The 21,497-nt window shown below is 50.6% G+C and overlaps 1 protein-coding gene across 1 annotated transcript in view; it reads right to left on the bottom strand.

Annotated features, from left to right (window-relative positions):
- Window positions 1-21,497, bottom strand: part of LOC142578474 (uncharacterized) — a 136,056-nt gene that overhangs the window by 88,212 nt on the left and 26,347 nt on the right. The window contains exon 4 of the mRNA XM_075687857.1: window positions 15,829-15,909. Within this exon, the coding sequence (XP_075543972.1) occupies window positions 15,829-15,909 (81 nt within the window). The remainder of the gene's footprint in view (window positions 1-15,828; window positions 15,910-21,497) is intronic.

Below are 21,497 nucleotides of genomic sequence, written 5' to 3'. Positions count from 1 at the left end.
TGAGCCTCCCGCCAAATGCTGGCGTCATGGCACTCGTCGAAACAGGCGCGTCCTCAAGCGGCGATGCGATTGTCGAAGCGAACTTGCAGCTGCTTCTGGATCGCCAAATTTGCGTCGCACGCGGTGTTGTCCACCTGCGTGAAGGCAGAGCGGCTGTGCTAATAACCAATTTCAGCACGGAACACAAGCACCTCAACAGGGGTACGACGGTCGCTTTCTTGGAAGAGTTCGCCGAAATAAGCGACGCATTAGAGCTCTCCGAGTCGTCCCATGAGGCGTCGTCGACGGTGGCTGGTGAGGTGAACTTCGACATTAACCCCGCCCTGCCTCAACAAAAGCAAGAAAAGTCGTCGAGGGTCCGGCAAACGCACATAGCCAAGCATCGCATTATAACCGATGAATGGACTCGTCCCGTCCGCCGAAGTCCCTACCGCGTTTCAGCGCGAGAACGTGAAACAATCAAGACACAAGTTGAAGAAATGCTTCGCGACGTCATTCAGCTGTCCAAGAGCCCGTGGTCTTCACCCGTGGTGCGTGTAAAGAAGAAAGACGGTGCCCTACGATTTTGCGTTGATTATAGGTGTCTCAACAGCGTCACAAAAAAGACGTCTACCCGCTTCCTAGAATCGACTACACGTTAGATCGACTGTGCGGTGCCAATTATTTTTCATCCATGGACCTCCGGAGCGGCTACTGGCAGATTGAGATCGACGAGAGGGACCGTGAGAAGACTGCCTTCATCACGCCGGACGGTCTTTACAAATTTAAAGTCGTGCCATTCGGACTATGCGCAGCGCCGGCGACATTTCAGCGTGTCATGGACACCGTGTTGTCTGGGCTGAAATGGCAGATATGCCTCGTATATCTCGACGACGTAGTCGTTTTCGCATCCACCTTCGACGAGCACCTTAATAGGCTGGAGACCGTGCTAGAGGCAATTAGGGTGTCGGGACTCACTCTGAAACCAGAGAAATGTCGTTTCGCCTACGAAGAGCTCCTGTTCCTCGGTGACGTAGTTAATCGCGAAGGCGTGCGTCCGGACCCCAAAAAGACGGCAGCCATCGAAAGTTTCCCGATACCCAGTGAAAAGAAAGCTGTCCGTAGATTTTTGGGGCTCTGTGCGTATTACAGGCGTTTTGTCGAGATTTCTCTCGAATCGCAGAGCCTCTCACTCGCCTTACGAAAGCCGACGCGCGGTTCACATGGAAGAAGCCCCAAAAAGACACTTTTCGCGAACTTCAACGACGCTTGAAGTCACCGCCAGTACTCGGCCATTTCGACGAGAGCTCTGACACCGAGATCCACACGGATCCAAGCGGCATAGGACTCGGTGCTGTGTTGATTCAAAAGAAGAACGGCCTGGAGCGAGCCATCGCCTACGCGAGCAGATCACTGTCGAAAGCCGAATTGAACTATTCGACGACCGAAAAGGAATGCCTCGCTGTCGTTTGGGCGGTCACAAAATTTCGGCCGTATCTTTACGGGAAGCACTTCAAGGTCGTCAGTGACCACCACGCTCTGTGCTGGCTCGCTAACCTGAAAGACCCGTCAGGTCGCCTAGCTCGTTGGAGCCTGCGACTACAAGAGTTCGACGTCACCGTCGTGTATAAGTCAGGCCGAAAGCACACAGACGCCGACTGCCTTTCGAGAGCCCCTGTTGAATCCGCCCCAACCTGCGACGATGACGACGATGCCTTCCTTGGGCCCATAAGCTCTAATACCTTCGCACAAGATCAACGTGCCGATCCTGATCTACGCTGTGTCGTTCAATATCTCGAAGGGAAGACAGATTCAGTGCCAAAGGCATTCAGACGCGCGCTTTCATCGCTATGCCTGCGCGACAATGTGCTTGTGAAAAAGAACTTCACGCCGTACAAAGCGGCATATCTACTCGTCGTGCCAGTCAAGCTAAGGCAAGAGATTTTAGAAGCGTCTCACGATGAGCCGACAGCAGGGCATCTGGGATTTACTCGAACTCTCAGAAGAATTCAAGAAAAATACTACTGGCCGGGCTTGAACGCAGACGTCGCACGCTACGTGAAAACCTGCCGAGATTGCCAATGTCGGAAAACACCACCTACAAGGTCAGCCGGCCTCCTGCAACCAATCGAGCCACCATGGAAACTATTCCAGCAGATAGGCATGGATCTGCTTGGCCCCTTCCCGACGTCTACTTGCGGGAACAGGTGGATAGTGGTAGCAAGGGACTATCTGACGCGCTATGCCGAGACAGCGGCGTTAGCATCGGGAAATGCAATCGAGGTCGCCAGATTCTTCATAAGGAACATCGTTCTCCGTCATGGTGCACCCGAGGTCCTTATTACGGACAGAGGTACGGCATTCACAGCTGAACTTACGCAACAGATTCTGCACTTGAGCCACACGAGCCATCGGCGCACTACAGCGTACCACTATGCGAGCTACGCAGCTCGCGTCGCTAGAAGCCGAAATAAACGCACGTGGCATTACCCCCCCCCCCCCCCCCCGTGAAAAAGCATCGCCCCGATGCTAAAGAAAACAAGAAACTTGTAAGCATGTAATCAACCAAGGATAACGAAATAAAAAGGAATGTCTGTGAGTCCGCTACCGCTCAAAAAACTTCTTGAGGCGCGCGACGTGCACCATCTCAGGTCGTGCGCGACGTCGCTGTGACTGCGTCACTCCGTCAGGCACAACCTCGTACACCAGCGGTCCAAGTCGTCGAGTTATCTTGTAGGGCGCGAAGTAACGGCGCAGGAGTTTCTCACTAAGCCCGCGCCGACGAATCTATGTCCCCACCATAACGCGGTCACCAAGTGCGTACTCTTGGTCTCGTCGTCGTAGGTTGTAGAGTCGGGCGTCGATGTTTTGCTGCTCTTTAATACGCATTCAGGCTAGCTGGCGAGCTTCCTCGGCACGTTGAAGGAAGCCGGCAACGTCTGCATGGATGTTGTCGTCTTCAACGTGAGGCAACATCGCATCAAGCATCGTGGCGACTTGGCGACCGAAGACAAGCTCAAATGGCGTCATCTGCGTTGTCTCTTGTGGCGCGGTGTTGTAGGCGAACGTCACGTACGGAAGGACTTCGTCACAAGTCTTGTGCCCGACGTCAACAATATCGTTCACCTGGTCATTTATAACGCGTCTTTCAGTTTCCGATACTCGGTGGGGACCCTGTTGAATTCGTGCATGGCTCCCAGTGTCGATAATATGCGAAACAGTCGTGCCGCTGAGTGATGTTGCTTGGCAGTCAAAAAAGGAAGAGAAGCCTTGGAGCAAGCGAAGAAGTTCATCGTGCTGCGTCGTCGTAAGGTCACTGGCAATAGCTGGCGTAAAAGAACGTGGCAGTGACTGAGGAGGCGATGTTTCGAGAGCGGCAAGATAAGTGGAGTCGTCCATCGTGTCAAATATTGAAGATGAGGTCAGTGGCTCTGCTCTGCCAAGGCTTTCATGGCGGCGAAAGTAATTGGTTCAGCCGATGGGTTTTAGACGCACATGAGAAATGCACCAGCTTCGAACTCGAGGATGGCGAAAGGCAGTGGCAGGGAACGGCGGCGAATTAATAGTTCAGACGGAGCGAAGAGTACTGTGCCGTCAGCTACATATTCAAAAGTAATACTGACAACCGCGGAATACCAGGCCAGTACAACGGTGCCTTCTGAAGGAGCGATTTTGCGACAACGGTCCTTGTGGTTAGCGATAATATCGGTCGAAAACTGAAACGGCTCGATTTCGGCGCGGGCGCAGTCAATGATCGCATAATGTGTGGAGAGAAGGTCCCAGCCTGATATGACATCGTGTCAACATGATGGCAACACGATAAATTCTATTATATAGAGGACCTACTGAATGATGACATAAGTGGTGCAGGCGCCGGATGGCTCGACGTGCTGCGCGTTGGCAGTCTGAAGGGACAGTCCAGAAAGCAGCGTCATCACTCTTCCTATTTTGAGGCAAACACGGGCATCTATCGCTTAAAGTGCAGCGCCGGTGTCGACAAGTGCTAGCGTCAATGTTCCTTCTATTGCGACTTCAATAATGCTCTTCGGGGAAGTGTGAGGTATTATACATTTCGCTGACACCGCAGTTCTCGCCTACTGAACTGCGATTTTTAGTTTTCCTGACGCAGAGGGCTCCGCCGCCGCTGCATAGGGGAAAGGGAGTGGCGGCGAGGTGAAGCTGAAGGGCGAGCGGCGGAGAATGCGGTCTCGACGGCAGGAGGAGATTCAAAGGTGTCCGAATAGTTGCGGCGTTGTTGGAATCGTGGCGCATATGGACACACATTGTTGGGGACGTTCCGTGTAAGCAGGCGACATTGAGGTACTACGTGTTCAGCACGGCCACAGAAAAAAAAACAAATCAGACGATTGTCTGCCGTGCGCCAATGGTCTTGAGGTCGTGCACAGTGCACCAGTGGCCGGACTAGAGGGGATAGGGGTGGGTGCAAAGATGGGCGAAGGGGGCCGTAGGTCTGTGGCGCAGGCCTCATCGCGACTTCGGCATACGTCAGGGCAGCGGCCGTAGGAGCCTGCTAGAGAGAAGGCGAAATGTGGTTGGCTACCTACCCCTTGATGGCGGATTGGAGAGCGGTCGCCAACGGAGTACTCGGCTGGCCGTGTGTAAGTGTAATCAAAGAAAGCTGACGAGCCACCTCTTCACGGACGAACTCCTTGATCTATAGCGACAGCAAAGTGTTCAAGTGGCCTGAGGTGTAGATTGGCGGGTGGCTACGCGTTGTTTACGTAGTTCGTCGAAGCTTTGAAGAGACTGATGACTTCAGAGACTTTCGATGGATTTTTCGTAAACAATATCTGGAAGGCATCGTCTTCAATTCCTTTTAAGATATGGCGGCTATTCTCGGCATCAGCCATAGTGACGTCAACGCGGTTACAGAGGTCGACAACATCTTCTATATAGCTGGTAAATGTCCCCCTGCCCTGTTGCGCACGACCACGAAAACGTTGCTCGGCGCGAAGCTTGTGAACCGCGGGGCACCCAAACGCCTCCGTCACGTTAGTCTTCAAGGCCGTCCACGTCGTCAGATCACGTTCGTGGTTGCGGTGCCACACGCTGGCGACACCGCTCAAATAAAACGACACGTAATTAACTTTTTCGGTGTCGTCCCAGTAGTTGTGGATGCTCACCCGCTCGTAGTCAGCGAGTCAGTCTTTTACGTCATGGTCTTCGGTACCAGTGAAGATGGGTGGGTCGCGTTGACGCAACGGGCCGGGCCAGACCACGGTAGTCACCGGGGCAGCGGGTTGTGGTTGTGGTGGTCCTTCTTCCGGAATAATGATGACAGGCTGCAGTGTCCGATTACGAAGTTCCAGAATTCCGGTTGTACCCACCAGCTCCACCAATTGTAAAGGAGCTTTATTCGGCTCGTAGAGCAGCAGCGACAAACTCAGCACCAGCAGGTAGGGCGCAGCCAGCGAACGAACTGGCTACTAGCCACGCGATGGCAACGGGACTTTTCAGCCTGCCGATCTTCTTCGTCACACTAGCCTTTTGTTAGGAAACCTGGGTCCGTATAACGTAAAACTATTCCAATATGTTTTTATTTCAATCTCCTGACGTCAAATTTGTGCAACCGCCGACGCAAGCATCGGGCGGTCACCCGCAGGGTTGTCTGATCAAAGCAATCGAATGCTCCCCTTGTTCATAGGAGGTCCCTTTTGTTTGCTTGAAAAACGAATAACATTGCCTGCACTGAGCGGCTTGTCTTATCTCATTGGCTCACAAGACACGAGCAGCATGCTCAAGTGGAGAGGGATTCGATGGGGCCGAGCCACTGCACTGAATTTCGATAACCGGAGGAAGAGGGTGGCGCCGGCGTCTACGATTGGTCCGCTTTCTTTTATTTAGCTTGCGGTGGCTCCTCGACAATCGCGGCGGCAAGCAACGCAAGCTTAAGAATGACGCTAAAACGGATCCTGAGCAAAGAACAGTTGGCAGAACGAGGTCGTAAACGTCCCGAAAGTTCATGAAAATCTTACACGGCCACGCAGAATGTTTTATTACACGCAAATAAACCCATGATCTCCGGTAGGGGCGAGTAGCCATTGCCTGAACGATCAGCGGCAACCATCTTTTATTCCTTTCGGAAGGGGGCAGCCTGAGGCTATTCAGAGAACAATTCACTTTTATTCGACACATTAATGCACCCGCCGTGGTTGCTCAGTGGCTATGGTGTTGGGCTGCTGAGCACGAGGTCGCGGGATCGAATCCTGGCCACGGCGGCAGCATTTCGATGGGGGGCGAAATGCGAAAACACCCGTGTACTTAGATTTAGGTGCATGTTAAAGAACCCCAGGTGGTCGAAATCTCCGGAGTCCCCCACTACGGCGTGCCTCATAATCAGAAAGTGGTTTTGGCACGTAAAGCCCCATAATTTTTTACATATTAATGCATCTTTAACGCGTAAACGTCACGTTGACGGGGTGAGTTTTCGCGGTTTTCTGACGTCCCGTGACAGACAGGTGAAGTGGGTGCAGCCCGCAAACTTTTGACCAATAGTCGAGGTCTAACGGCGAAAAGGCGTCGAATCAGAAATAAATATTTTTCTTTTGTTTGGTGCAATCATGCATAATCAGTGTGTACACGTCATATCAGATGGAGAGGTACCGCGGTTTTCGTGACGTCGCGTGACAGACAGGCGAAGTGGGGGTGCTCCAAAAAAGTTTGTAACCAATCGCGGCGTGCTGATTGCAGAATTGGAATAGAAAAGTTTGGAATAGCTTTACTAACGTTATAGCGCCCCTGTGCCCTCCAAAACAGGCTACACTCAAAGAACACCGACAGCGGCGAAAGCAGTCGCCGATCGTCGAAAATCTGATAAGCGGGTCAAGCTCGCAGGCATGTATATATTAGTCATCCAATGTTCCAGAGTAATCGCCGGCACTCGCATGTCTTCCAGATTGTCCTACACCACACGTGTCGCGCATACATGAAATCAGATTACACAAGGTTAGATGACAACAGACAGCGGGTAGAACCATCGATAACATTCCAGAAACTTCCGACACATGCAGGTGCGGCCTGCGCTGAGCGATAACATTTCTTAGACGATGAAACGCGGTAACACCATAAACAAGTACACGTGTCGATATCGTTTGCAAGTCCCACTATATTCAAGAATGTGCTTAGCTAATGATCCACCCTTTGACAGTAAATCAGTCTTAGCTTTTATAAAAAAATGTTGGTGTTCTACATGTTATACACCCAAGACATTCGTAGCACATCCTCACGCTGGAGGCGGCTGCTACGGTAACACGCTTTTATATAACACGTGCTTCTAGCCCCGTGCTTTCAAAGGTCCTGCTGAGGCATTAGCGCGACGGACACCCACATCTTTTATATATCACCCCCTTATTGCATATATCTTTAAACCATGGCAGGTCTCAAACCTCAAGTGCAATTCTCATCGTCTTAGTACACGTACAGCTTGTTTCAGCTAACACCGTCAAAACTTTTTAAAGGTTGCCTGTGGTAGATAGCACAATTATAGTTCATGGGTTGGTCTGCTCAAAGAGGCGGACATTGCTGGCACAAGAAATTGAAATGCATAATCGAGTAAAAAGAAAAAAATCACTAGTTAGGTTTTCAACTAATCACCTTGTAGGCCATGTTGCAATGTACAAATCCTATCCTTGGCGCTCGCAAGGCTGATTGACTTTGAACGAATTCTCAGGATGGCACCAGTTTCGAGATATGAATTCTCGATCATTGTGGAAAAATTAATTGGCGTTCCAATTACTTTCTTAACAAAACGTCGTTTTACGCATTGAAGCACCCGGTATATTTCGCGGAGAAATAGATTGGCGTTCCTGTTACTATTGTGCTTCAATCAATAAAACGATGTTTCCTTAAGAAAGTAACTAGAATACCAATGCATTTCTCCGCATATGCGCCTTGAAAAAGACAAGTCCGCTTGCCGACACGTTGCCTCCCTCCGTTACCTTGTTCTCGCTTTGTTCATCATCTTGAATTTCCATCTGCCACCTTCCCAGTGTTTTGCCGGGTGTGTTCTATGCACTTTTTATATTTTTAGGCCTCTATACAGCTGTGTGACATCTCAAATAGCACAGTTCATGCTTCATTTACAGATGATTAACGTAGCCTTGGAGCTCTTTGGCCAAGGTAATGCTAATGCTACTGGGCCTTTGAGTCAATAATATCCAATGATCATCAGCCAACCATCCTCATCCCCATCATCATCATCATCATCATCATCATCATCATCATCATCATCATCATCGTTTTCAACGAAGTTTCTGCTTGAATATAGGTTTATTCATGTCTTCGCAGTATGCAAATAGTTCCTTAAATATATGCAAAAATGTTCTAATTTATAGCACCCTGTCAAGCAAAAGTCGTGTATTAACTCTCCCAAGTAATCAATGGCACTCACATAATCAGCTCTCTTACAGATTTTAACGTGAATACAGGATTGAGGGCTGGAGCTTGTAGAATTTTTACAACCGGCGTTCTGTGTCCGTAATGGCAGTCTGTGATGCGATACACCGTCCTCTATTGCTAAGTGTGATGGAAAATTATGCGAAAACAGTACAAGATCAACTACTGAACTGCTTTGCTGTTGAATGCGCGTAGGTAGCTTCATAAACCGATTTCAGTAAAAACTAAAGCATATGGCCGCCGATGTTCGCAGCTGGGAGATTCTTTATTACTCATCTTGTTTGTGTTTCTGTCAGTTAAAAGGAGAATAAAATTGCCACTAAGGACTACTTTGCCTCCATAAGATACCGCTCCATTAAGGGAGTCATACATTTGTGCCTCATATTTGTCAGTAGAGTTTAGAGTTCTGCAAAGGACACCTAATAATAAAGAGGCGTCATATGTCCTTTCATACCGAAACATTCACTCCTATGGTTCAGGATATATGCCTTCTTCTGGGTGCAACAATAGGCCCTGTTTTATTGCGGTAGTGACCCCCCCCCCCCTCCTGACTGTCACGATCAGGACGTATAAGAGAGTAACAAGCTGGAACTATTTCAGTGTCTTGTACGCGAGAGTGTAGCTTGGTTTCAGTTATAACGACAACGCCAGAAGAGTGCAAGAAGAGTAGCCGAAGATTTTCCATTCTTTTTACGATGCTTTTCATAAAAAAATCCTGTCAAGGACAATGACTGTGTAGTTAGTCTTTGTCAAGCACATTTACCCTTTCACTTCCAGGGACCGTCGCTACGCGTTGCATTCAGCAATACTCTCTTTTATTTTATTCCAATGTTATCAGTGTTTATTCACATTTGCTTTATCGATGAAAACGGCAATCTTATTGCGTTCAGCTTTGCATGACTGCCAAAGCATAATGCGTACCGCACGAACAGGTGGCCAGAAATCTTCGGGAACGGATAAATAACCGCATTTTAGTTTGAAGCAGTTCTGGAGTGCTGACATCTTTGCATTGAAGTTGTAAAAGCACAACCGGAAAAATTGGGTTCTTTGTTTCCCTACCTAGGCAATGAACACGCTCAACTGACTGAACTTCTTTTCTAAGCACATCACTGATTAAACCCATAAATACCGTCTGTTTTAAATCAGTGCCTATTTCACAAGCTTCCGCTGTCAATCTATAGATTACGAAAATAATGTGGCTGATCTTATTTTCGCCTCGTTCAGTTTACCTTTCAATTTGCTCGCAGGCCGTGTTCACTATTCTCTTCACATTACTACCGTTTGTAGCTGCACCATTTAAACGATGCATAAATACATGCGAGCCGAGATCGGATACCTTTAATGCTGTTTGTATCGTTCGCTGTGAGGTTTTCTTTCGCATACCATTCTTGAGTATTTCATAAAGCGTGTTCGGTTACGTGTTCAGTAACAATATTGTTACGTAGGAAGACGCAGATAAAAGCTATATACTAGTATATTTACAAGAAAATACGCCGCACTTTGCCAAGAGGTAACAGCTCGCGCTAGCCTCTAATCGTCGTCGTCGTCTTCACACTGCTCGCCTCTTCGTGATCGCAAATACTGTTTCGTAGCACTACCCCCGGCGGCAAAAGCGCCGGCACGGAGCGACTAAAGGCCCGACTCGGAAGCAGTGTAGTAGGCATTGAGCCTACTGACATGCACGACATCAGAACATGCCAGAGTAGATGAGGAGGTTGAGCTCACAGGAGCAATTTCGTACGTCACAGGCGTCACCTGGCGCAGCACGCGGTAGGGCCCTGTGTATCGCGAGAGGAGCTTCTCTGAAAGTCCGACGTGACCAGAGGGCGACCACAGGAGCATGGGCGCACCAGGCGAAAACTGCACGTCACGATGGCGGGCGTTGTACTGACACTGCTGAGAGGTTTGTGAGGCCGTCAGTCGAGCACGGGCAAGCTGGCGTGCATGGTCGGCGAGGGCGATGGCGTCGCGCCCATATTCGCTTGTTGAGATCGCAGCAGGAGGAAGTGCAGTGTCTAGGGTCAAGGTATATTCGCGACCGTACAGTAAATAAAATGGAGAAAATCCGGCGGTGTCGTGCCGGGAAGAATTGTACGCAAACGTTACGTAAGGAAGGGCAATGTCTCAATCGTGGTGGTCCTTGGAAACGTACTTGGACAGCATATCGGTAAGAGTACGGTTTAACCGCTCTGTCAGGCGATTGGTTTGAGGATGGTATGAGGTAATCAGCTTGTGTTGAATGGAGCAGGAATGCACAATGTCGGCGATAACTTTCGAGATGAAGTTTCGACCATGGTCAGTCAGGAGCGGTCGCGGGGCGCCATGAAGCAAGATAATGTCACGCAAGAGAAAGTCCGCGACGTCAGCGGCTCAACTCGTAGGGAGAGCCCGCGTGATAGCGTATCGGATGGCGTAATCAGTTGCAACGGCTAGCCATTTGTTCCCAGAGGATGACATGGTAAAGGGACCGAGGAGGTCTAATACAACACGAAAGAACGGTTCCACAGGGACGGTGATCGGCGGGAGATAACCGGCAGGAAGCACCTGAGGTGTTTTCCGACGCTGGCCGGGATCACAGGCAACAACATAGCGTCGGACGGAGCGAGCGAGAACAGGCCAAAATAAGCGGCGACGGACGTGGTCGTACGTGCGGGTTACCCCAAGTGGTCCTGCAGTGGGTGCGTCAGGCATCTCAACGAGCACAGTCTGTCGTAGATGACTTGGCACGACAAGAAGAAGATCAGAGGCCTCAGGGAGGAAGTTCCTTCGATCCAGAACGCCGCCCCGGAGGATATATCAGCGAACGGATGCGTTGGTAGGTGTAGAGCGCAGACGCTCGATGAGTGCTCGCAGCGATAGGTCTCGGTACTGCTCATCGGCGATGTTAGCGAAGGCAGACACAGAGAAAATGCCGTTGGCGCTACTAATGTCGGCGTCGTCAGGCTCGTCCACCGGGTAGCGAGACAGGCAGTCAGCGTCCTTGAGTAGTCGGCCAGATTTATAGGTGACATTATACGAATATTCTTGGAGGCGTAAGGCCCAGCGACCAAGTCTTCCTGTAGAATCTTTCAATGAGCATAACCAGCAAAGCGCGTGACGGTCCGTGACAACGGAAAAGGGTCGGCCATATAAGTATGGGCGGAATTTTGCAAGCGCCCAAACTAGGGCCACACACTCACGCTCAGTGATGGAATAGTTGCGCTCCGCGGGTGAGAGGAGCCTGCTCGCGTAGGCGATAACACGGTCGAGGTCGCGCTGGCGTTGTGCCAGTACTGCGCCAATTCCGTGACCGCTGGCATCAGTACGGACTTCGGTAGGCGCAGAAGAATTGAAACGGGCCAGAACGGGAGGCGTTATGAGAAGGTCGATTAGATGCGAGAATGCAGACGCCTCGTTATCGCCCCACTGGAAAGGGGCGCCTTTTTTTCAAAAGCTCGGTTAGTGGTCGTGCTATGACGGCGAAGTTTTTCACGAAACGGCGGAAGTACGAACAAAGGTCGATGAAGCTGCGCACATCCTTGACACACTTCGGAACAGGGAAGTGTGTAACAGCATGGATCTTGCCTGGGTGCGGCTGCACTCGGTTCGCGTCAACGAGATGTCCAAGGTCGGTAATCTGGCGACGGCCGAATTGGCATTTCGATGCGTTGAGTTGCAGACCGGCTCGACGAAAACTGTCCACGACTGCTGAGAGGCGCTCGAGGTGCGTAGAGAACGTTGGGGAGAATACTATAACGTCGTCCAAGTAGCACAGGCACGTTGACCACTTGAAACCGTGAATAAGGGAGTCCATCATGTGTTCAGAAGTGGCAGGGGCGTTACATAGGCCGAACGGCATCACTTTGAATTCATCAAGACAGTCGGGTGTTACAAAAGCAGCCTTCTCGTGGTCGCGATCGTCCACGGTAATCTGCCAGTAGCGGGAGCGAAGGTTAATAGAGGAGAAATAGCGCGCACCGTGCAGGCAGTCAAGGGCGTCATCAATCCGAGGAAGAGGATACACGTCCTTTCTGGTAACCCTGTTAAGGTGCCGATAGTCCACGCAAAAGCGCCATGACCCATCCTTCTTTTTTACCAGTACAACAGGTTACGCCCATGGACAACATGACGGTTCAAAAATGTTCTTGGCAAGCATTTTGCGAAGTTCTGCGTGAATAACTTGACGCTGAGCCGGTGACACCTGATACGGGCGGTGATGAATAGGAGGGGCATCGCCGGTATTAATACAATGTTTACCAGCTATAGTTTGGGCCAAAGGACGATCGTTAAAGTCAAAAATATCGTGGTAGGAAAACAGAAGGCGGTAGAGCTCACTGGCATGCTCGGACGGCAAATCGGGCGCACTCATTTTCTGTAAGTCGGCGATGGTACATGTTGCCCACTGCGATGGTAGAGCAGGATCGGAAGAATTGTCGTCTACTGCAACGGATACTATTGAGTAATCCTCGAATGAGCAAAGCTGGGCCAGAGACATCCCGCGTGGCAGCACTTGTGTCGTCAAACGAAAATTGACCACTGGCAGGCAGACGCAATTCGCCGTAATAGATAAAAATATATGAGGTACTGTGATCTCGTGTGTAAGGAGGACGTCTTGCATACGATCCGCGATGTAGTGACCGTCGGGGACTGATGGGGATGACACTAAGTTAACGTAAGTCAGTGCCGAAGGTGGCAAGCGAACGAAGTCGAGGGAACTGAGGCGACTGTGGTGTAGTTCAGCGGGATCCAGAACAGGCAGGTCGAGGCGGAGAGTACTGGCGGAACAATCGATGAGAGAAGAATGTGCGGAGAGGAAGTATAAGCCGAGAATGATCTCGTGGGGACAGTGGGCGATGACTGTGAATAGCACGATAGTGGAGCGATCCGCGAAGGAGACGCGGGCGGTACACATACCAATTACGGGGGCTGTTCCGCCATCGGCGACACGGACAACAGGCGTCGTGGCGGACGTGGTAATTTTTTTGAGCCGGTTACGAAGGTCAGCGCTCATTACCAACAAATTCGCCCCAGTGTCTATAAGTGCAGACACAGAAACATCGTCGACTTGCATGTCAAGGAGGTTCAGATGAGTGGGCAACGTCAGTAGAGGATTTGGCGGCGCAGGGAGCAATGCAGCGTCGCCTCGAGGCGCTCATCGTCTAGTTTTCCGACTGGGAGCGGGGTACGAAGGGAGTCGGCGAATAGCAGCGACGGGGCTGGGTAGAGCGGGACTGTCGTTATTGGAGCGAAGGCGAACGAGAACAGGGGTGGTTCGGTGCGGGAGAATCAGCGGCGGCATTATCGGAGCATGCGGCATAGGGACGAGTAGGACCACCTGGGGGGAGAGAGAAGGCAGTATAAGTAGACCGGGTTGGGAAACTCCAGCGACTGCGACAGTGCCGAGAAATGTGCGCGATTCGATGGCAGTGAAAACGGATGGGCTTGTCGTCAGCAGTGTGCCATTCAGATGGGTTGCGTAAACGTGGTGGGTAAGAAGATGCGGGACGTGGCGGAATCGGAGAAGCCGGGCGGGTATCAGGGCGATGGGCCGAGCAGATGGTGTGAATACCCATGTTGGCGAAATCCTGGCGGACAACTGCCTGTATCAGGGAAACCGTTACTGCAGGTGCGTTGGTGGGGCTGGAGTCAAAGGCAGCCGGATAGGCAGCCTCGATCTCACGCCGGACGTTCCTGGTAACATCGGCAGTGTTGTCGGGACGAGGAGCGTCGGCACAGGAAGATGTCGCTGGGGTGTTGGGCAGACGCGCAAACTGCTGGTCTATACCTCGGCTTTTAGCGAGTTGAACCGGGCGGCACCCTTCTATAACTGCATTCACCATCGCCACGTTGTTGCAAACGAGCAAGTTGAACGCGTCATCGGCAATGCGTTTGAGGATGTGGGACACCTTGTCTGACTCAGTCATGTGTGAGTCAACTTTGCGGCACAGAGCCAAGGCGTCCTGAATGTACGTGACATAGGGCTCTGTTGACGTCTGCACACGGCCGGAAAGCGCCTTCTGCGCGGCAAGTTGGCAACCGTAGGGGTTGCCGAACAAGTGTTGAAGCTTTTGCTTAAGTGAATCCCAGCTGGTGAGCTCATCTTCCTGCGTCCGAAACCAAACTCGAGGTGTGCCACCGAGGTAGAAGACTATGTTGGCGAGCATGATAGTAGGGTCCCACCGGTTATTGCGGCTGACGTGTTCGTACAGGCTGATCCACTCGTCGACGTCTTGCCCATCTTTGCCCGAGAATACGCCAGGATCAGGGGGAGCGGGGAGAGTGATGTAGGTCGTCGAAGTGGCAGCTGGTGCCGGAGCCGGCGGAGTCGATTTGTCTTCACTGGGAGCCATGAAGGAAGGCTCGACGTACCGTCCGCTGCGAAGCTCCGTGACGAGGTACAGGCAACGTCCACCTCCTCCAGATATGTTACGTAGGAAGACGCAGATGAAAAGCTATATACAAGTATATTTACAAGAAAATACGCCGCGCTTGGCGAAGAGGCAATAGCCCGCGCTAGCCTCTAATCGTCGTCGTCGTCTTCACACTGCTCGCCTCTTCGTGGTCGCAAATACTGTTCCGGAGCAATATTATGTGGATTGTTTGTACAGAATCAAAAATACATATCCAAATGCTAGTAAAATGAATACGAGTCTATTCGTGTATTTAAAACACAAATAGCCAGCATCATAACGAATACAATTGCATATTTGTATTCGAAATATTTGTACTCACATTTCGTATTGAAAACAATGCTTCAGTAAGCAGCTTAGTGAAGCGCTGCGGCTGTAAATGTACGCGATGCCATAACATCTACGGCAACACTATACGCAAGTTCGCAATTAAATATATTGAGTTCCGGACGGTGAACAGTTGGCTGACACTAAATGCGGTAGCGCCATAGCTGGTATATAGAAATCAAGCCACTTTCGCTGCAATGGCGGCGTCTTTTGTTACGCTTGGCCGCGTAAGAATAGGCGGCTTAACGTAACTACGACAAAAATGTCACCAACACTTGGTCCTCGAAGTCAGGTAAGACAAAGGGAAAGATTATTTCTCCACATCTATTTTGTTGCAACGAAGAAAAAACTAGCAAAAAGGCTGAATTCCAATCAAAGGAGGCGGCATTAGAGGCGCTAGCCACGCGAACCACGCCACACCAGCAGCGCTGAATCAACAACATGCGCACCAGTCCCTTCCACAAAGCCCTTCATATTCTTTTGCGCATGCGCATTTGGACCCGCTAATTCGTTGCATGCACTAGGGTTTTGCGTACGCTATACTAAAAGTCGCTATTGTACCTTATCCGTATCCCAAAAACCTTTCGAGCCTAAGTTTGCCTTTCGTACCATGATAACATTTCAAATTATCATTGCCCCGTCATGCTGAAAACATGCCCACATAGTGCATCGCGAGTGACAAAGGGCGGGGGTAACGATGACTACAACGCTGCCATACCACGTTGCGTATGATTCCCCGGCAGAGAACTCCGAGCGCCTTCTCGTAGCCCTTGTAAGCCGCGAAGCAAGGCGGATTTCCCTGCGCAAAAAAAAAACAACTCTCATGCTGCGTCTTGCAGATTCTGCGCCACAAGACAGTGTGGAACGAAAAATGTGGTCGGTCATGTTGTCATCTGAACGTGTCACCTTTCTATAAAACAGTTAATTCCACGCAGCATTCAATAAGCACAAAGTAAAAAAGGCTGCTGTGCGCAGCAGCATTTAGGTCCGCTTGTGGAACTTTTCGAGTGTTATCACTGCAGCCAATGTTTTAAGCCTCTCGAAAGAAGCGCCGCAGGTGAATGCTGTTCATGGCAATAGTTATCAATTCATAATGACTGACACGGGAAAAGGAGTAGGTAACCGTCATAAAGAAAATGAGTCTGCCAAGTTGGTGCACATGTGTAGCGGTGGTGCAATGTTAAGTGCGATTAATTACAGAATAACCTAAAAGCCAGCACAGATCAATGACTGCGTGCACCAGGCTACTAGGTCATGAAGCGGAGCCAAAGCCTTTTTACAGCGAAGCTGTTAGCCTCCAGTTGGTCGGGATTTTTCGCGGGCTCGTTTTATGCTCACCCAAAAACAGTACTGGCACCTTGCGAACACGATTACTCAGACAGACTTCAAACAGCAGCTGGAAGAGCGCTTTGTGTTTGAGTTTCCGCGTAACAAAGATATGTTTTCTCGCATATTCGAACTACAATCCGAAGGTATCATGTCGGCGCCTTGTGTGTAAGTTGTACTTTACGAATTTTCTGACGCAATTTCCTTTAAAAAATTAAGTTATTTCAATAAGGCAATGACTCTTGGAGGGGGCCTGCAAGAATAAGGATGTGTGCTGCACTGCCGCCCAAATGCGGGCGCGCGTGATGTACGTCGCTGGTGGTGGTGCTTTTCTAACGCCGTCTAACGATAGTCGTGCTCGTCTAACGTTGACAACAGCTTCGCTATGCATCCACTTTAACATGGTGGAATGGAAGCGTATTTGCAGTGGATTCATCCACGAGAGCCTATTTTATGCTCCCAGACTGTTTTGTCGCCCAGTCACCATGCAGTCTAGTTCTGCTCAGTTTGTCACCAGAATCCTTCAGGCACGAAAGGAAAGACTGTGTCTGCGGGCTCCGTAAGGACCAGATCGTCACAGGCAGCCGAAGAAAAGGCAACCGTATTGGTTGTGATCAACGGTCGGCAACAAGACAGAACAATAATCAGCGACTGTAAGACGGCTTTTAAGAACTTCACAAAGGGCTGGGCCTCCACCAAGGCGGCCAATATTCTGAACCGCAGAGCAGAAGTCTTTAAGAACAGCAAAATTACACCCAAATACCCAGTGGCGTAGCTAGCTCATCTGGCACCCGGGGCCCATAGGTCTTTTGTCACCTCCCCCCACCCCCCGGCCGCACCGGAGGTAGTAGAGGAAGGCGAGGATATCGACAATTTCCGGGTGTTTTCAGACGTATATGACACCCCCCCCACTGGCCCCTTTCAACAGGGGCCCACGGCCCCTCACCCCGTTGCTCATCATCATCATCATCAGCAGCAGCAGCAGCAGCAGCAGCAGCAGCAGCAGCAGCAGCAGCCTGGTTACGCCCACTGCAGGGCAAAGGCCTCTCCCATACTTCTCCAACTATCCTGGTCGTGTACTAATTGTGGCCATGTTGTCCCTGCAAACTTCTTAATCTCATCCGCCCACCTAACTTTCTGCCGCTCTCTGCTACACTTCCCTTCCCTGGGAATCCACTCCGTAACTCTTAATGACCATCGGCTATCTTTCCTCCTTATTACGTGTCCTGCCCATGCCCATTTCTTTTTCATGGTTTCAACTGAGATATCATTACCTCGCGTTTGTTTCCTCACTCAATCTGCTCTTTTCTTAACCCCTAACGTTACACTTATCATTCTTCTTTCCATAGCTCGTTGCGTCGTCCTCAATTTAAGTAGAACCTTTTTCGTAAGCCTCCAGGTTTCTGCCCCGTACTTGAATACTGGTAAGACACAGCTGTTATAAGCTTTTTTCTTGAGGGAGAATGGCAACCTGCTGTTAATGATCTGAGAATGTCTGCCAAACGCACCCCAGCCCATTCTTATTCTTCTGATTATTTTAGTCTCATGATCCGGATCCGCAGTCACCACCTGTCCTAAGTAGATGTATTCCCTTACCAATTCCAGTGCCTCACTACCTATCGTAAACTGCTGTTCTCTTCCGAGACTGTTAAACATTAGTTTGCTGCAGAATAATATTCGGACCCACCCTTCTGCTTTGATTGTCCAAGTCAGTGAGCATGCATTGCATTTGGTCCCCTGAGTTACTAAGCAAGGCAATATCATCAGCAAATCGCAATTTACTAAGGTATTCTCCATTCCCTCTTATCCCCATTTCTTCCCAATCCACCGTCTCTGAATACCTCCTGCAAAAACGTTGTGAATAGCATTGGAGAGATCGTATCTCCCTGTCTGACGCCTTTCTTTATTGGGATTTTGTTGCTTTCTTTGTGGAGGACTACCGTGGCTGTGGAGCCGCTATAGATATCTTTCACTATTTTTACATACGGCTCGTCTACACCCTGATTCCTGTCTTTCCCGCAGTCTTTCCCCCCGGAGAAGGGGGAAGGACTGCGGCGGAGGCGATGAAGAAGGCGGAGGAGGCGAGGACGACGAAGAAGCGATAAAAGACGACAGGGACAGACTGGTCACGTACCACGACATACCGTACCACGGACACACTACACGAAACAAAGAGAAGCATGCCCACAACCCGAGAAACAACTCGACATGTCTCAAGAAACAGATTGGAGAAGGCTGCAAACCAGAACGTTCCGAAAGCCAGCACATTAAAACAGAGTAAATTCGACACAATACTCAGACGCGAGCTGCAAGCTCTCCAAGCAACGAACACGCAGACATGGCACACATCTAATGGAAGTGCACAAAGATAAGATCAATATATGTACAGGACAAGATACAACCGGACCTTCTCGAGGAGCGATGGCTAAGCGCTCTCACTAGCTCGGAACTACACGATCTACTATGGGCTATCCAGTGGGCCCGGGCAGTGGTGGAAAGGCTATGCTTCACCGCACATAATGCCCGGGTGGCCTAAGCCCGGGCTGTCAACCTCACACGTCCTTTTCGCATTAAAGTTCTTTTTCCGTCCGTCCGTCCTTCAGGCGAAAAAAAAGCAAGCCTTCTTAGTTCGAACGTTCCCACAAGATTGCTCATTATTTTCGCTGCCTCTTGCCATCTCTTACCCTACAGAACAACGGAAAGCGCTGCCAACTCCTAATGGCGTATTAAGAACGTTTCTCATGCTGTGGAACAGTTGACATATCTCGACTCCTCAAGAGCGACACATTAGCAATGGATAGTTCGTCATTGCTCACCAAAAAACAGTCCGCATTTCTTCTTACCGCATCACATGTCCACATGTCCGTGCCTCATGTTTCGTCACAAATTAAGCAAAAATTTTTGTACCTATGTTTTTACTTTTGTATTTGTGGACATCGGTTGCTCACTTTTTACTTTTGTGTACTTATGCATTTACTGTTGGTACGGCAAAGATGAAGTGCACTTGGGCTTGCGGGCTCGCAGGCCGGCGCGAGTGGCGTCTAAGCAAAAGTAAGCGTTCGCAGAGAAGACCGGTGGGCTGCTAACATTATCTTCATCGAAAACGTATCATAAAGCAACTGTTACATTCGAACATATGTGTCCAGACTGTGAAATTTTAGGATTAGCTTTTTACTGCCTGGTGTCGCTGCGTTTAGAGTGATTAATGCTTACTTTCCGAAATGAGTCAGTGAAGGAGCGTGCCGGTCTGGGCTGGTTAGTACATCATTAGGACGGGACAGGACGAAACAAACAAAAGACGAGACGAAGTCGTTGTTGTCACATCGCCCTGCCAGGACGAAGTGACAGCAGGCGCTTCGTCCCAACGTTACTAGACTAGCTTCAGTTTTAAAACTCGGCGCCGTTGCGCGGAACCGCCACCCGCCCGCGCCTTCGTGGCGCTGCAGTCGCGCCTGGCTTCACTTCCTCACTGGCCGGCATCATGGAGGAACGAAACTAAGGAGAAGCCCTACATCCTCCGCACGCTAGGAGAAAAGTGTGGAAAAAATGACGTAGAGCTTCTCCTTTGTTTTGCTATTTTTTAATTTCTTTGCTGTGGTGGCCCCGCCTTTCGGGCCACAATGGCGGCTTTGTTATTGTTCTGTACGCTCACACGTGTTGCTTCGTAGGTTTCGTACCGTGGCAAAGGCGCCGTGCGGGTAAGTTTGCGTTGGTCTCCGTGTTTTGTTGCGCTGCGTTATCTGGACCGTGCTCTCCCGGATGTTGCTGTGGCCAGGTGGGACAGGAGGAACTAAAGTTCGTGAAATTAACGCGCATTCAACGCTGTACGCAATGTACCGCGCCACGGCAATGGCAACGGAAGAAGGAATACCCGCGGGAAATTTTGCTCTCTTTGGCAGAATCATGCTAACGTGCTAACGATTGTTTAGTATTGCTGCGGAGCGCGCGGGTCCGAGCAGCACGGTTGCGCGCAGCGCGGCGTTGTTTCGCGAGAAATGTAAACAAGAGAGGATAGCTGGCCCGATAGGCGAAGCAACGCTATGAGCAAAGCCAACTTCCGGCTTCACTTTACCTTCACAAAGAGTGAAGTCAGGGCCTGTCCTGAGTTTCCTTCCTCCGTGGGACGTTGGCAGTAGTCACGTGGTTTCGCATCTGCCATTTCCTCCTACGAGAGCGAATCGCACGTTCGGCTTGCGCGCTTGTCCTCTACCTCTGAGCTCGGGGAACGCCGGATCTGCCCGACTCTGCTTTGGGGGATGCAGGCGACGAGTCGAAGATACCATTAGTCTAACTTTTGCTGAGCTTCCCTCAGCTTCGCTGGTCTCTGGTGTCTGCGATAGCAGAGGCACGCTTAATTTTTGCTCCGCGTTCCTTGCCCACGGAACATGGAGGAAGGAAACTTAGGAGAGGCCCTACCCCCTCCGCGCGCTAGAGTTAAAGTGCGGAAGAAATGACGTAGTACGTTGTCCTTTGTTTTGCGGTTTTTTTTCTTTCTTTGCTGTAGTGGCCCCGCCTTTCGGGCCACAATGGCGGCTTTGTTATGGTTCTGTGCGCTCGCATGTGCTGCTCCGAAGGTTTCGTACCGTGGCAAAGGCGCCGTGCGGGCAGGTTTGCGTTGGTCTCCGTGTTTCGTTTCGCTGCGTTATCTGGACCGTGCTCTACCGGATGTTGCTGTGGCCAGGTGGGACAGGAGGAACTAAAGTTCGTGAAATGAACTCGCATGCATCGCTGTACGCAATGTTCCGCGCCCTGGTAATGGCAACGGACGAAGTAATATCTGCGGGAAATTTTGCCCTCATTGGCGGAATCGTGCTGACGTGCTAACTAATGTTTAGTATTGCTGAGGAGCGTGCGGGTCCGAGCAGCACGGTTGCGCGCAGCGCGGCGTGGTTTCGCGAGAAATGTAAACAAGAGAGGAGACCTGGCCCGATAGGCGGAGCAACGCCATGAGCCACGCCAACTTCCGGCTTCACTTTAGCTTCACAAAGAGTGACGTCAGGGCCTCTCCTTAGTTTCCTTCCTCCATGCTGGCCGGCTACGCGGGCGGACCGGACATGGCCG

Source organism: Dermacentor variabilis, chromosome 4 (assembly GCF_050947875.1).
Source record: "Dermacentor variabilis isolate Ectoservices chromosome 4, ASM5094787v1, whole genome shotgun sequence".
Classification (NCBI taxonomy): Eukaryota; Metazoa; Arthropoda; class Arachnida; order Ixodida; family Ixodidae; genus Dermacentor; species Dermacentor variabilis.
Note: the sequence above shows the minus strand (reverse complement) of the source record. Positions and strands in the feature narration are given on the sequence as shown.